The sequence below is a fragment of the Columba livia genome, chromosome 3, assembly GCF_036013475.1.
Source record: "Columba livia isolate bColLiv1 breed racing homer chromosome 3, bColLiv1.pat.W.v2, whole genome shotgun sequence".
Classification (NCBI taxonomy): domain Eukaryota; kingdom Metazoa; phylum Chordata; class Aves; order Columbiformes; family Columbidae; genus Columba; species Columba livia.
Genome location: NC_088604.1, coordinates 79,026,693 through 79,041,833, shown reverse-complemented (window position 1 = coordinate 79,041,833; position 15,141 = coordinate 79,026,693). Strand labels below are relative to the sequence as shown.

General features: G+C 39.5%; 1 protein-coding gene across 5 annotated transcripts in view; it reads left to right on the top strand.

Annotated features, from left to right (window-relative positions):
- The first annotated feature begins 74 nt into the window (after positions 1 to 74).
- The window catches only part of ARID4B (AT-rich interaction domain 4B), a 93,146-nt gene continuing 78,079 nt past the window's right edge, over positions 75 to 15,141 (top strand). For 2 of the 5 annotated variants that reach the window (XM_065059718.1, XM_065059715.1), the window contains exons 1-2: positions 76 to 340; positions 1,453 to 1,514. In XM_065059718.1, coding sequence (XP_064915790.1) covers positions 1,509 to 1,514 — 6 coding nt within the window. In that variant the 5' untranslated portion in view covers positions 76 to 340; positions 1,453 to 1,508. Of the gene's footprint in view, positions 341 to 483; positions 673 to 972; positions 1,257 to 1,452; positions 1,515 to 15,141 lie in introns of those variants that run through there. The other 3 variants (XM_065059719.1, XM_065059716.1, XM_065059717.1) reach the window with 3 other exon arrangements.

The window sequence follows — 15,141 nt, the reverse complement described above, 5'->3', positions numbered from 1 at the left end:
GGCGGGCTCTGCAGGCCGGGACCCAATGGAGGAGGCGGGGTGAGGGGCGTGTCCTGGCCCGTCCGTCAGTCAGTCAGTCAGTCGGTGTGGGAGGGGGAGGGGGACCGAGAGGCTCCGAGTCCAGCAGTCACCGCCGCTGCCGCCGGGTCCGTGCAGGACGGATCGGCTCCTCCGCACGCCGCGCGGAGCCGCCGCGAGCAGAGCCGTTGCTGGGGCGTTGAGCGAGGGCCGAAGCCGGCTGAGGGAGCCCGGAGCTGAGAGGAGGCTTCGCCCCGTTCCTTTCGCTCCCCCCCGCCTCCGGTCGGGGGAGTAGCGGGCGGGCGGGCGCCGCGGAACAAAGGTAACGGCGCTGAGCTGGAGAAGTAGCCCTCCAGCCCCGCCGTCGGCTGTGGGGAGGCGGCGCGGGCCCTCGGGGGGGCGCGGGGCCGGGCGGCGGCGGCCGGGCGTGCGTGCAGGAGGGAGGGGGGCGGTTGTTTTTCTCCTCGTAGCGAGACTGCGGCGGGACTCGCCGATCCTCCTTCTCCCCCGCCCCGAACACCCAGCGGCGGGGCGGGAGGGGGGGGATCGGTGCCGTCTGCGTGCGGGAGGGACCGACGGCTTCTCCAGCCCCCTGCGCCGGGAGGGGACGGAGCCCCCTCCTCCACACACACGCTCCGTGTCCCCGCCGAGCAGGTCGGGCCCCTTTCTCCCCGCCCCCCTCCCTCGTCCCCGCTCCCTTCTTTTCTTCTTCTTCCTTTTCTTCCCCTCCGCCGCCTCCCGCCCTCCCTCCCCCCGCCGGGACCCGCTGCGCCGAGCCGGGGAGTTGCGGCTGTTGCTGCTGAAACTCCTGCCGCGGAGTCAGCGCTTTCCTTTATTTGAGGGGGGGCGGGGGAGGAGCCGCCGCGATCCGGAGCCGCAGCCCCTACAAAAGCGTGTGTGTGGGTCGGGGAGGGTCGGGGGGCTGCTACCGACACCCCGCTCTTCCGCCGCGCACACAGGCACTCCTCCTCGTACAATGGAGGAAGAGCCTCCCTTCTTCTCTTCTCTCTCCGGCTCCCCGCGGTAAAGTGGGGAGTAGGGGGGTTCCCGGGACTGAGACCCCTGTGGGTCCCCTTCTGCCGCCTGGAGGAGGCGAAGAACCCCGGGGAGACAGCCGGGGACGCCTCCCCCCCCGCCCCGCGGCAGCAGGGGAGGCTGGGGGTGGGTTGTTGTTGTGGCAAGTTTCTCCTCCTCTGACAGAAATGGCGTCAGTGGCAGCGAGTGTAGGAGAAGCCGCGGTGTGTGGGAGCTGGAGGCGAAGCAGCGGCCGGGAAAAGAGGGGAGGGGGTTAACTGGGCAGAAAGAGGGGATCCAGGGAAGGAAAGGGGGAGTTTCGGGAGGAGCCCGGCGCCCCCACCCCGATCCCTGCCTCCCCTCCCCCCGCCCGGTGCGAGCGGCTGGTGCGGTGCCTTAGCGCTTTGTTTTAAATTCCAGGTCCAGCCTCGGCCGCTCAGCCCCTATCGAGGCTTTTACCGCAGCCTGAGCTCATCATGAAGGTAAAACGCTCGCTTGTGTGCCTGGGAGGGGAAAGAAGGGAGGGTTGTATGAAGAAATGCTGTCCTATCTGTCAGTCCATCTGTCCCGACCCCGGTGCGAGGCTCGGTGCTGGTGCAGATCCAGACTGCGGGCTACTGAGCCCCACTGCTGTGTTTTGGTGCCTTAGCTCGTTTGCTGACGATGGGGCAGGCTTTGCTCCGCCGCGTTATGCTGGGGGAAACTGTAAGTTCGCTGAGCAGGGGGTTGTTCTCCTTCAAAAACATTGTTTGTAGGAGAATAAGGACATGGCTGCCTGGGCTGGGATTGCTTCATGGAGGAGCAGGGGACAGTCACCCTGCTTTTGAGAAAGTAAATGCTGGCTATACAACCGTGTTTACTTGAATAGAGGGTAAATGGTAAATTTACTTACTTTCTGTTCTAAGAGGAGTTTTGTTGAATGAATAATCTTGATACGATCAGGGAGGGAGGGTGTACATAAGAGATTCTCTGCAGTGAAATGATTGCTGTAAGCTGCAGAAAGATTTTCAAACAGGTTCTAGTTTTCTTCTCAGTGCTGTGTAGTGTTCACAGAGCTCATTGTCGCTCACTTTTCTTCTTATAGGCCTTTCTAAACTATTTTTTCAATATATTGTGCAAGTTTTCTAGAAAAAGAATTGTATCGGTGGAATAGAATGGTTTCTTCTGTGTGTGGTAAAGATCCGTGTACCTAAAAGTAGATTTTAACAACTGGCTTTGTTAGTTTTTTTTTAGCATTTTGCTGATGATGCCTTGCTCAAAGTGCTGTTTCTGTTACCATGACCTCAATGTAATTTAGCTCCCAGTCTTGCTGAGCTGCAGTAAATCTCATTTCAAAATACTATAAATCTTATAAAAATAACTGTTGCAAACCTGTGATACATCATCTCTTTGGTATTTATTATTAAAAAAGAGCAGTCTGTATGTGGGGTCTTGCACTATCAGAGTTGTGCCTACTGTCTGTGAGTATTATGTAAAATGTGTACTTAGTACTATATTTACTGCTGGAAATGGTAAATGATATGGTCTGTTTTAATTCCTAGATTGATCTGAGTTGCTGAGCACCAAACTACATCTTTTTGTATAGCTGTTAAAGGTTTAGGATGTTTTTTTTACTTTGGTGACTTAATGACAGTATCTTTTCAAATATCATGTTTTAATTGTCCCCCCTATGATCTTTCTTTAATAAGTGTTAAGATCTAAAGGACTGCAGTGTCTTCATCATTAAAAGTAAACTATTTATGAATTTGCAACAACAGGCTGTTGAAGCAGTGTGATGCAGAGCTTTCCAGTTGTGGCTCATTGCCTGGTGGGGATGCAGGAGATGGAAGCAAGAGAAATAAGAGGCAGTATAGGGATCTTTTTTCCCCCAGCAGAAAAAACACTTATTTAAATGACAGCTAAATTTACATACATTTCTAATATTATTTTTCCATGTAAACAAATCTTACAGTTACCATAGAGATTAGGTTCAGATACTGTGGTTATAGAGCCATATAAATATGTAGATAGACAGTTGGGAGGATAAGGGGATTGGATCACAAGTGGAATGCAAAGTGTTTTGTGAAATAGTGACAGAGACACACTTCAGGCTGAATTGAACATATAACCAATACTTAAAGTAGTAAACACAGAAACCTGTTAACAGAGCCACATTTTTAAAAAGCTCCCAGTTTACTTATTCTTCAATAAGGTTTGTGCTATTGTTGCATTTTTATTAATTTAAAAAATCTGGATTAATTCTGCCAGGGTGTTCAAATGCTAAGTTTAAGTCTGCAGTTTTTTCAATTTGTGTGTGTGTGTAGTGCTAAACTTACATATGCCTGATATAACTCCCAGTACTTTATTTACTATGCCCTGTAATGTTAAGTGAGGTTAATCTATAAGTCATTACATTGAAGCTTTAGTTGTCACAGTGAAACTTTTAACAGAGTTGTAGCTCAAAAGAAATTTCTAAGATTCAATAGTCTAACCAAGACCGTTTAGTAAGATTTGAGGAGTAATGCAGTGCATCAGTCTTTCTGCCTGGCTTAAATTTCTAATTTATTTTGTAAGCTTACAAGGATACAAGTGAGTCCAATAAGCAGTAAGGGAGAGTGCTTAAGAGAAATATTAGCTTTCTGTTCGTATCACCACAAGGTAACATGGACAATACTAGATCAAGGCACCATTTAAATATTACTATATATTTGTGTGCATTTATTTTGTGTGTGCCTCAAGGACACTTCATCATGTAAAGGATTTAATGCTTTAAGGCCTAGGCTTACTTTGTGTCTGCTGACTGCAGACTTGCTGCTGATGGCATGATTGAGACTTCTGTTTTGATTTATGCCTTGGTCATTCTTTAGGTGTGGAGGGTTGTGTATTCCAGTGCATGGAACATTAGAACTGGATTCCTTGTCAGTATCTTTGTCTCTTTGGGTGAATTTGAACAACTTATTTAGCTTTACTGAGTCATTTTTCCCCTCTGTGTAGTATGGATAGAATGTTTGTCATTCTTTGTAAAGCACAGTGGGGTATATTTAGGAAGAATGCCAAGTCTTACTGATAGAAAGCTGTAAGTCACTCATGCTCTTGCGTTTTGGAACACTCTTGAGACGAGAGGTGTGCTGCCTGCTAAGAGATTACCACCTCCAGATCTGTTGGCATAATTGTTTTCCCTGCAATAACCCAACTTAATCCAAGTAAGTAAAGTCACTTGTATAAACTAGTAACTTTAGCCTATTAAGTAGTTCTGTGGACTGCAAAGACCACTTGAAGGCAGTCTTGAAATACCTTGAAATGTCTTACAAGAAGTATTCAAGTCTTGTCATAATTGTGTCATTATTGTGATGTTCTACTAAATCAGGCTTTCTCCTGTGTTGAATGACCTCTGATAGTAGTTAGTACAGCTGTATAGATAATGGCTAGGACAATTCGTATGTTGTGGTGAAGCTTTTTTTTTTTTTTTTTTTTTTTTTTAAAATTTAGGCATATTCTGCAGACATTCTTTTCACATTAAGTATGCTTTGGAAGCATGTTGATTCTGTTTGATTATTTAAAAACTAATTGCATGCCATCAAATTACTACCTACTAAGTAGGTAGCAATATATGTAAAAACATTATTATAGTTTGTTTTTATTTTTTCCCCGAAGTCAGGAAGTAAATTCCAGGAAAGCAGAGTCTCTGCTTTTAAAGAAAGAAATAAATACAAGCTCAGTTTCATCAATGATTTGTACTAAGAACTATTGTAAATGCTCCTGAGATTTTTAATATGTATTGCAGCATTTGTTCAATATTTAAATATGTGAATGAGGGTAATATACCCACTGTAGTTAAAAAGTTCACTGATGACTGGAGATAAAAATAGTGGATGCATGTCCCAGAAGCTAGAGCAATGCACTGTGAATTAAGTGATCTGAAATGATTGTTTAACATGCAAATAGCATCAAGACACTTAATGTTTTTCAGTCTGTGAAATATGAAATATTTAATGGTTGCAGATATTTCTATTTGGTAGCCCTGGATGTTCCCGAGTGCTTGCTCAAAGCCACTACACTAACAAATAAGGGAAGTTGGATGTACAGTTCGCGGTGGATTGTTCTGTTTTTGTTTTTAATTCATCCTGAATTTACTTTTTGGTTTCAGTAGTTTTTTCTTGTGACCTCTTCAGCTATCCACAGGGATCAGTTGTGCACACTGGTTCTGTAACTGCTTTCCCTTAAAGCCAGTCAGTCTGTTGCTCAGGTTTTCTGCCAGTATGGGAGGAGACAAAAATTAAGTATCTGGTAAACTTTTCAGTCACTAATTACTGACTTTGAGCACAAGTCAGCTGAAAGTCCTGTTGCTCTTATGCAGGCTGGAAACCAGTCATGGAATGTAGTGACCTTTCACTTTCTGGTTAACTATTTGAATTACAGCAGAAATGGAGATTTATAGAGGAAGAGTACCATTAGAGTAGTTTTTGTGCTGGAGGTAGGAGAACAGGTAAGTCTTAAGACGTGGGTTTTCCCTGTCATTTGTTTTTGCATTATGTAAAATTATTTTCTTAAATTCTGTCCTGGTGTTCCAGTTTGAACAAGTGATCAGAGGCAGTTATTGACTTCCTCATGCTTGCATAATTATGTAGAAAGGAAAGCAAACACCACTTGCACCGAGCAATTACAAGTCATGTTGGAATAATCCATGCTATTTTGGAATTGGTTATTTGCACTTTTGAAATGCCCACCTTAGTATATTTTACAATGACTAAACAACATGGAAGTCTTGAACTCAAATCTGCATGTTTAGTATGTGACTGTTCAGTAGTTGAGTGTGTTGATAAGAACTCAAAGTTAATTAGACCACCTAGTGGAAAAAAGGCTGTATTAGACTGAGAAGACTAAAGTTGTAATAAACTGTGAGCATTAGAAAAGTTAAAGTTGCCTGTATTATCTTCAAAGTTGGTGAAGGATTTTTGGATCAACACTCTCACAGCAGCATGACTGTTGTATCAGGATACTGTCTAAGAAAAATGTTAGTAGACAGAATAATATATGTATCTTCACTAGAACACTTTGAGACGGTTATTCAGTTCACTTTGTAATCTCAAACAAGTACACATGTCGTGCAGAAGCATGCTGTGATGCACATTGTGTGCCTGTGTTTTCAAATAAATTCTGCATTGTAGCTGAGAAGTCTTTCAAAACAAAATGCAATATTTTGGAGGTATCAAGCTTTACAATCACAGTCAAATAGTTAACCCGTGTGCTTTGTTGGTCATGTGAACTAAGAAGGGATAAATTCGAAAAAGGAGGAAGTGATACTGTTGTCGCAAACTGGTTTCAAATTTTTGTTTAAATCATACAGATACACACTTTTTTTTTCTTACAAATGTATGCTTTTATAATAGGCTGAAGGAAAAAAAAAACCCAGAGATATTGAGATTTCCTAGTTTGAAAAAGGTAACAAATTTTCTATAAAAACATAGACCTGAAATTTATTTGGCACCCTAATGTGATAGAATCAAATGCTAGATTATTTATTGGTTCATCCTTACTTGAAAGTAGTCAACCTGTTGTGAGATGCAATAGTAGGTCCTCTGCAGTTCTATAATAGGTGCTTCAGTTCTTTTTACAGGAATATAGGAATCTGAATAAACGTGGATCATGAACTATTCTTGCCTTAAATATGATTCAGGTCACAGTTGAGAAATGTTGGTAAGTCAGGGCTTGTATGGCTGCTTGCTTTTTAGTTGGCATGCTTCAATAACGAATATTTATTTTCTGCCTTTCCTATTTAGCACTTCAGTGTTGTCCTGGAAGTTATTGTGTTTACTATCAGTCACTGGTTATTTGCTCGTGTGTGCATGGAGTGGACTTTTAAGGACTTCTGGAAGATTTCAGAAGGCCTCTAGGGAACTAAGGAAAATAGTTTAGCCCTGTGTGTAAACTAAATGGTAGTAATTTAATAAGTGTTTTAATAATTTTTTAACAGGTTTTGATGGAGCGTCATAAATCTGGGTGGTTGGTCGTGCTTGTTTGTTTGTTTGCTTTTGCTAACATGGGGTGACCAGATGAGAGGGGGAATTTGAGTACGTAGGAGACAGCAAGCCACTTTGGTATTCTTTACTTGACAAGACATCTATTTTCTTTCTGAAGATTAGTTTGAACCAGGGAAGAAATTCAATAAAGAACTATTGTGCTTTTTTTTTTTTTTTTTCCCCTTGGAAGGCAGCATATAAAGCAGTCATGACCTGTTTAGCAAGAAGTGTTTGCAAGCAAGCTCTGAGAAGGCAGCTCTGTGAGACTGTCAGAACAGGGTGGTGGAGGGTGTTGTTGAGATACATGTAGAAAACTAGGACTGAGGTGACCCACCTGCATTATGTGTGACCACTGTGTGGCAGTGACTTCCTGAGTAAGTGTATATTAATTAATTGAATGTTGAGTACTATTCTGGGGTTTCCTGAACCTGTGGGGAACACTATGAAGAAGATTCTGCTTATGAGCTAAGCAGAAATGTTGTGGTAGGTAACTATGAGAGGTCATTTTGGTTACTGTGAGCAAAAGCAGTAGTCATCTCCAGTTAACCTGGAGTTAGTTGTTCCAGTTGCTGTTGTCTGTGAGTCGGTGTGCTCTGGAGTGAAGACGGTAGTCAGTATGTCAAAGAAAAGACCTTTAAGCATCCAGAACACCTCAATTATGTAGTCTTTGATGATGGCTTTGTCAGACCACCATAAAGAATATGCTATTTAGAAACAGCATTCTCCAGTTGTCCTTTAAGCCAAGTGTTGCACAGCAGGTTACCTAGGTTGGACTAACTGGTGAATTATAGTGTTCTTGAGAAGAAGAGTGAGTTTGCTATTTTTCTCATTGTTTAATCTGTTGGCTTGTGCCCTAACAACCTACAGCAAAGGATTTGGTTTCATAAGTAGTTTGTGTAATTAAGTTTGTATGGTCATGGAAGAATATAGTTTTTTTCTCCTTCTTCCACTCCTGACTGTTTAGTTTTCTTGTCTTCTGTGCCAGCAATACCTTTGTGTGATCCCAGAGTGGACTGAATCAAACTGAAATTAACAACAATCAAATATATATACTCTTAAATTGCAGCCAGTCACTGACCTGGCGAATTCCCACCATTGAGACAGAGGAAGGAAGGAGGGGAAAGCAGAAGTGCACCGAGACTGGTTTGGATTGGTTTAAACTGCTTGTGAACACGCCTTCTTCCCCATCCTTCTGCCAAATTAGCAGTTTGCAGTCATTAGGCTAAACATGTTGTAAACTGTGTACAGGTGAAATTGCCATAGAGTTTTTTCTAGGCTTGCTCACTGACTAGAACACTACTTTTCTACAGGTTCAAAGTCCATGTTTTCTAGAAGGTGTTAGGCAAAATGATTAAATGGAATTGATTATATATCTTGAAGGTGACAAATAAAATTTAATTTTTTGTTATGATACATGTTGATTTCAAATTCAAACGATTGAGAGGTTTTAAAGAAGATATACCGTTAGTCACAAGTATTTGTAAGGAGGCCAACATACACCTTGCTTCCCTCATTCCCCCAAGTTCTTATTCAATACTTAGAAAGAATACTATTAAGAATAATATTGTCTTTTCCCTGCTGAACTAGAGAAACAGTTGGTATTATAGTTTTCTGCAGAGAAAATATTTATAAATATTAGGTTCCTATCCTGTAAAGGCTGCAGTCTTCGTGTAACTAGCATTTATGTTAATACATTCTGTCAACAGGTATTTTTAACATTGGGTGGAAGAATTAAGCAATTATGCCACCCTTATTCCAACTGAAAACAGTTGCAAACAATAATTTGTGGAGAAATGACATCACTCTTTATTTTGATAAGGAAATCAAAGGGAAAAGAAGTCAAGCTTTTGATTCTTTGTATATTAAGAAGGCCCATATATTTACAGGTAGATTAGTGGAGACCCAGTGACAGTCAGGAGTTATTTCAGTTGGAGATGGCAGAGTAAGGTGTATAACACTTCCCGCCATTTACCAGAAAAACTCGGATGACATTTTTTATCTTTCCAAGAACTGGGATTTTTACTGAGCTTTTATCTGGGGTCCTTTCCCTTTTTCCTCTTTGCCCTTCTAACTAATTACTGTTCATTGTTTACACTGTCCTTTTAAGAGCAGGGAAATGGGATTTGACTTAAGCAAAATTCAGAACCAAGTGTATCTGATGCAAGGTTTCAGCTGGTAATAAATGTAATAGGGAGTAACTCTTTTTGTGTGTTTGTTTTTTCACATTTTCTTATGATCTGAAAAAAGTGTTTCAATTTGTGGCAGGGCAGCATGATCCACTGTGATATTTTTTTCTTTCCTCTCAAGAGCAGATTGCAAGTGCTAAATCTCTTATTTGTACATTTAAAATAGTCCGCTTCATATTTTATCAAAGATAGGTGTAGAATATGTTGTTCTATGATCACAAAAAATGCTTTAAATTGGTTTATAATGGTAGAAAGTAGACTTTCTCATATCCTGTATATGCGTGTAAGTGAAATCTTTTTGTTAATGCTGTGACACTTAGGTTATTGTAACTTCTTTTCCTGGGAGAAATAGTAAAGGTTTGAGACATTTTAGAGATGGGTACATGTTATACCAGCATTTCAGAATTCAGGAATTTCTAATGGAATATGTGTTTTCACTTTTTAACTTCTTTTGCTACACTGCTTATTGAAAGACAGATATTACTGTTTTATGAAATGACTGTTACCTCGAATTAAATCACTAAACTTAGAAATAAAATAGCTATAATCCCAATCTTTGTGGTTCCATAAATATAAAATTTTTGAAAACATAGCAATAATTTTATGAATTTGCACTTTAATTTCTTTAGAAGGTTGTCATGCTAGATGTGCATCAAGGGAGACAGTGAAGTATTTTAGCATAAGTAAGACTTCACTATAGTTTGAAAATTTGAGTGTGATATATACCAATACCTTGCTGCCTGGAGCAGAGTCTATAACAGAGACAATAATTCAACTTTAGGTCATTTCTGTTTTGTGAATACAGATTTATTCTGAGGTGCTCTTCCAGAACTTCATAATGACAGTCCACGTATGTTTACTCATAGAATACGATTTGGGTAACTGTGCAGTGTTTTTGTCATCTTTGTGGAAGTTTCATGCCTATTTTCATCCAATGTTGGATGAAGCTTAAAGCTTACATTCATTCTTTTACTTACAGATTACTGGTGCAGTTTTTACATTGCTAAAAATCAAGTAGTACAAAAGATGATGTTACCTCATGATGGCCAGTATTGAATACATGGGCTGGAATCTGCAAAGAGTTGCACTTCAAGTATATCCTACTGTTCTTGATCCATTCTGGAATTGTGCTGCTGGGGCTGCTGTTTTAACTGTGTTCCCTGGAATAATTTAACATTAAGTTCCAGAAAGTGTTAGTATGTGGATTAGATGTCTGTCTATAGTAATTCAGTTTTTCTTTGTAATTCTTTGGCTGTTGAGCTGATATTCTGATTTCAGTTTACTTTGCCTGACGGTAGCCAAAATGTTTGGATTGATAAGTTAAACATATTTAACTGGATTTAAAAAATGCCTTATTTCATACATTGACTTTTCTCTGTAATACAGAGTATATACTTGATCGTGCAGGGTGATTTGGGGTTTTAAAGGCAAGTAAAGTGGACGAGTTGCTTTTGTTACAGTCTATATAGTAAGAAAAAAATCTCTTTTGATGACTGCATAATAATATTATATTGATGACAGAGCGATAGGAGTGTATCCCGCATTACAACTTTTTTCACTGGTAATGTGCATGGCATTGGTAGCATCTAGATAGCAACTCAGGTGGTAGTACGTCAGCTTTAAACAAGTAGAATGCATTTATCTCTCTTCAGTAGCACTCATTTCAGTTCAGTAAAACTATACTTACTCTGTTTTGCATTAAAATAGAGAACAATCCTACCTGTTTCTGACTGGAATAACTTGTTGTGCAGCAGCACTTAATTGAACATTTGAAATGGTGTAATAAAATCTTAATTATCGTCTGACAATAAAAATCAAACATAGCATCTATTGTGTGGAATAAAAATAATTCATGATACTTTAGCTGGCCTGATCAAGTTTCTCTAGTTGTGGATATTGTGTTTACTTAGTTGGAATTTTGAGGAAGCAAATCAGATTTTACAATCTTCATAGAAATATATTTAAGAAAAGGGGGAGAAAATGGTAAACTTCAGGCGCTTGATACCAGACATATCCAGATACAGTTGCAGAACTTTGCTATCTTGTTGCTGTAGCTGGATATCCTTACTACTATTGCTCAGAATTAAACTGGAAGGAAGAAAAATACACTGCAATACCTGAATGCTATCTGCAAATGGGACTGCCCTGTGTTTACAAGAAAACCCTTTAGTCCTAAAGGAACTGCAACATCTTCTCTTTTGACTGGCAGTTTCTCTTAATTACAGTTTTTGTGCCCACTAAAACAACACGTACACAAATGAATATGTGGGCACAAATCAGTTGCTTAGAAGGTTCAGTGTGAACTCCTGAGCTGGATATTCTGCTTCTAGCAGTGGTAATGCACAATATTTCCACGAAAACAATTATTACAGGGGGCTGATTAGTCATATGGTAGCATTGGAAGATGAGGTTTATTCTTTAAGCCATGTATTTCAGAATTTATCTTCAATTATTTTCTTCTGCTTAGGGAAAAAGTGTGGTTGATCATAAAAATATAATTAATTAGAATTTCATTGACATATGTAGTTGATACTGTAACCTGCTGATTTGACAAAAACACTGATATTTTATTGATAGGCATTGTGAGAACGCTGTGTTGTCTAGGGCACTGCAGAACTCTTCGGATGCCTCTAGTTGAACTTTTGAGAACAGAAGGAGGCTTCATGTGCAAATAACAGTAGACTTGTTGATATATGGAAAACCATCAAGTAAAACTTTGATAGACTTTTTCACTTTCATTTTAGTAATCCTAAATGTTACTTTTTGAAAAGAGGCTAAAAAAATGAAGGTTTTAGTATAAGAAGCTTAAAGACTTTTAAGAAAAAAATTGGGCTTTACAGAATAGCTTCAGCATTCCTGAAAGCAGTGGATAGAGTCTTGTATCATCTGTGCAACTTCAAAAATTTCACTTTCAGTTCTTTAATGTATTGAAGAATTTTGTGGAATCAGAACAAGGATCTTTCCTTAAATAGCCACTCCCTGGAAATGGCTGCCATTAGTCACAGGCTAAGCCAGCTGAATGTTTTGGAAACAGGTGCAGCAATGAGTAGCCAGAGAAACTGAAGCATTCTGGGAAGTTAAATTGGATAAAAGGTATGAACCAAGTAGTCTAGGTCATTTAATTCTGTAATTTTTGAAAGGTAACCTAGCTGCTTGTATATTGTTCTTATTCCCTATAGTGCTATGGTGGCATTTTACGTTCTGTGTAGCAGGCATCTAAAATATGTTAAAACTATTAATGATTATGCAGCACTTGACAAATCTCTTATTAAACTCGTCTTCAACCTGTTATTTCTCTTTTTTTTTTTTTTTAATATCTGTGTTACTCTTAAAGCTTGCATTCTTGGTTTGTTATGTGTATTTTTTGATGGAAAATTCTGGCAAGGGTTTTCAAATAGTAAAACTTAGTTGAACAAGAAAAGCTTGCATCTCTGCACTTAGCTTTTTTTTTTCTTCTCCAAAACCTCCTTTCACAAACCTGAAGCTTAAATACTGAACTCTTACATTTAGATAGAGAAGAACTCTGGAATCAAGATGAATGCTGCAGTTGAAAGGGAGGAAAAAGAGAAATTACTAATTTCCTTGTATTACCCTTGCTACTGACCACACAGGAATATTTGGTTAGTAGTGTTCTCAGAAAACGTGTTGAGATGGGAGAGGAGTTTGTATGTGTGCTTATATTTGTTAGATTTCTACAAGTTAAGAATTATGTTCCTACAAGTTAGGAAGCTTGTAAAACTAGCTCATAGAAGAATATCCTTAAAAGAACACTGTAGTTTATATGAGGGGCAAAAAGCAAACAACCACCATCACCAAAACCCAACAAACAAAACCAAAAATGAAACAACAACAAAACAACAGTTGTGAACTTAAAATTTCAGTCATAACTTTTTTTTCTTATCCATGTAAAATTGTACTGAGTTACATATGTCTTCATATTTACTCAGAAGATATACTCCTGGTATTTTTCTCTGTTAATCTGGGGAAGATGGGATATGCAGATAAGTTGTATGTCTTTTCACAACTTGGGGAGTGGGAGGAGGAGTTACAATTTTCTGAACAGTTTAAAGAAGTCTGTCTGAAAGAAAAGTGCACTGGATAAAATAATTGTATACTTTTTTTCTGGCAGAAGATTACATTAGTGGAAACAAAGTATATTCAATGGAATATTCTGCCAGAGCAAGGCTTTTTAACATCTATAGTAGCTCAACCAGAAGTTGATTTGAGGTATGCGTTGCCTTGTGCTACGATTTGGGAAAGAAGCATTGCAATTTCTTTTGAGATAACTTCAGGTTCACTTAGTTACTGCATCTCTTGGGATTTTTTAGTGCAATGCTGTGCACAGGTAGCTGTGCCAATATGGAAGTAGTCCACTTGTCAGAGTACAAAGCTCAGCATGAGTTATAATTTACCATGTTATTTTTTTCAGGTAAATTACTCACTGTAGTAATTTCTTTGCTGCCCTAGCTATCCAGTGTCCAGCTTATTTGAGGCATCAGTATTCTTCAAGGATGCGGATATATTGTTTGTCAACAATGGCCCAATAGGTGCTGGTAGAGAAAGCACCACTAGATTTATCAGAAAATAATGTTCCTCCCTTTTTCTTCCAGGCTCAGAGAATTTATGTGGGTTACATAGCTACAGTCTTAACCAATGTACTGTCTGTTCTACTTGACTGGGAGCTTTCTCTGATCTTAGCCAACCATTTCGTAGTAGTGGCAGACTAGACTTAATTTGAATCTGTTTCAGTGCTGCTTGGATACTTCTGCATAACGCCATGTGTATAGTCATGCTAATCTTGCTTGTGTCTGATTCCAAAAGCTGTCTTCTGAGCAGTGGTTTCCAACCAGTGATCTTCAGGTGCTGAGGGTTCTGTAGCCTGCTTCTAAGGACATCTGAAGATATAATTAAGACAAGCAAGCTTGTTTGTAGGTCTGTTAATTATTAAGGGACCTATAGATCCACTAGAATTTTGCAGAAAAATCAGTACATTGAAAAGTTTCAAAAAAACCCCAAAACAAACCTTTGATGCAACTGTCCTTTTGTAATTATATTTATTTGCATATATATATTCCCTTCTTTGCATACTTAATAGTAGGTACCTTAAATTCCCATGTTGTTTATTTTTTCCTCTCTTCTTTTTTTACTGGAATAGGAAGCTGAAGAATTACTTGACTATTTTGAAAGATGTAATATGCAGGCATATATTTGAATTGTAGTAGGACTTACAGGCAGTTCAAGGATGGTAAATACATTGCAAAGAGACCAGCATAGATATACCTATAAAGCATAATACTTTCAATCTCTACTTTCCAAAAGTTATTATGCAAAAGTATTTATTTATATACAGCCCGCCCCCATCCCTCCCCCCATATTTTAATATCTAGAAATTACCTACAGTTCTTGAAAAGGTCCAGTTTGTTGGCTAGCTTGCCTGTGAATTTCATTCCAGTTTTACTCTGTTATAGTAACTGTTTCAAATGTATAATTGTGGCATAGGGAATTCCTGGAAAGCCAAATATAAGGGACTAACTATTTTTAAGCCAAAATATTGCACTCTTAGTGTATTAGTTATTCTATCCAAATGAGACGGGCTTTGTTAGCTCTTGTGTAACCTTTTTCCCTGGAGACTAAAGAATAGCAGGTTACTGACTAGCAATAAAAGGCTAGTTTAGACCAGGAGTGAAGATCTGCAAAAATGTTCCAAATAAGGATTTGGTTACACCAGAACCTAAGGAAAAGTATAGGAATTGTATATATAGTTGAATTCAAAGATAGTCCAAAACGCAAAACAAATGAAAAATGCTTGAGTTTGGCTGATTTGCAAAATGAGAGTCTGAAAAGTTATTTCTGGCACTGAGCTAGAAAGGAAGAAAGACTGTGTATGCTAGATCTGCTGTAGCCAGTCAAGAAATTTGAGGACA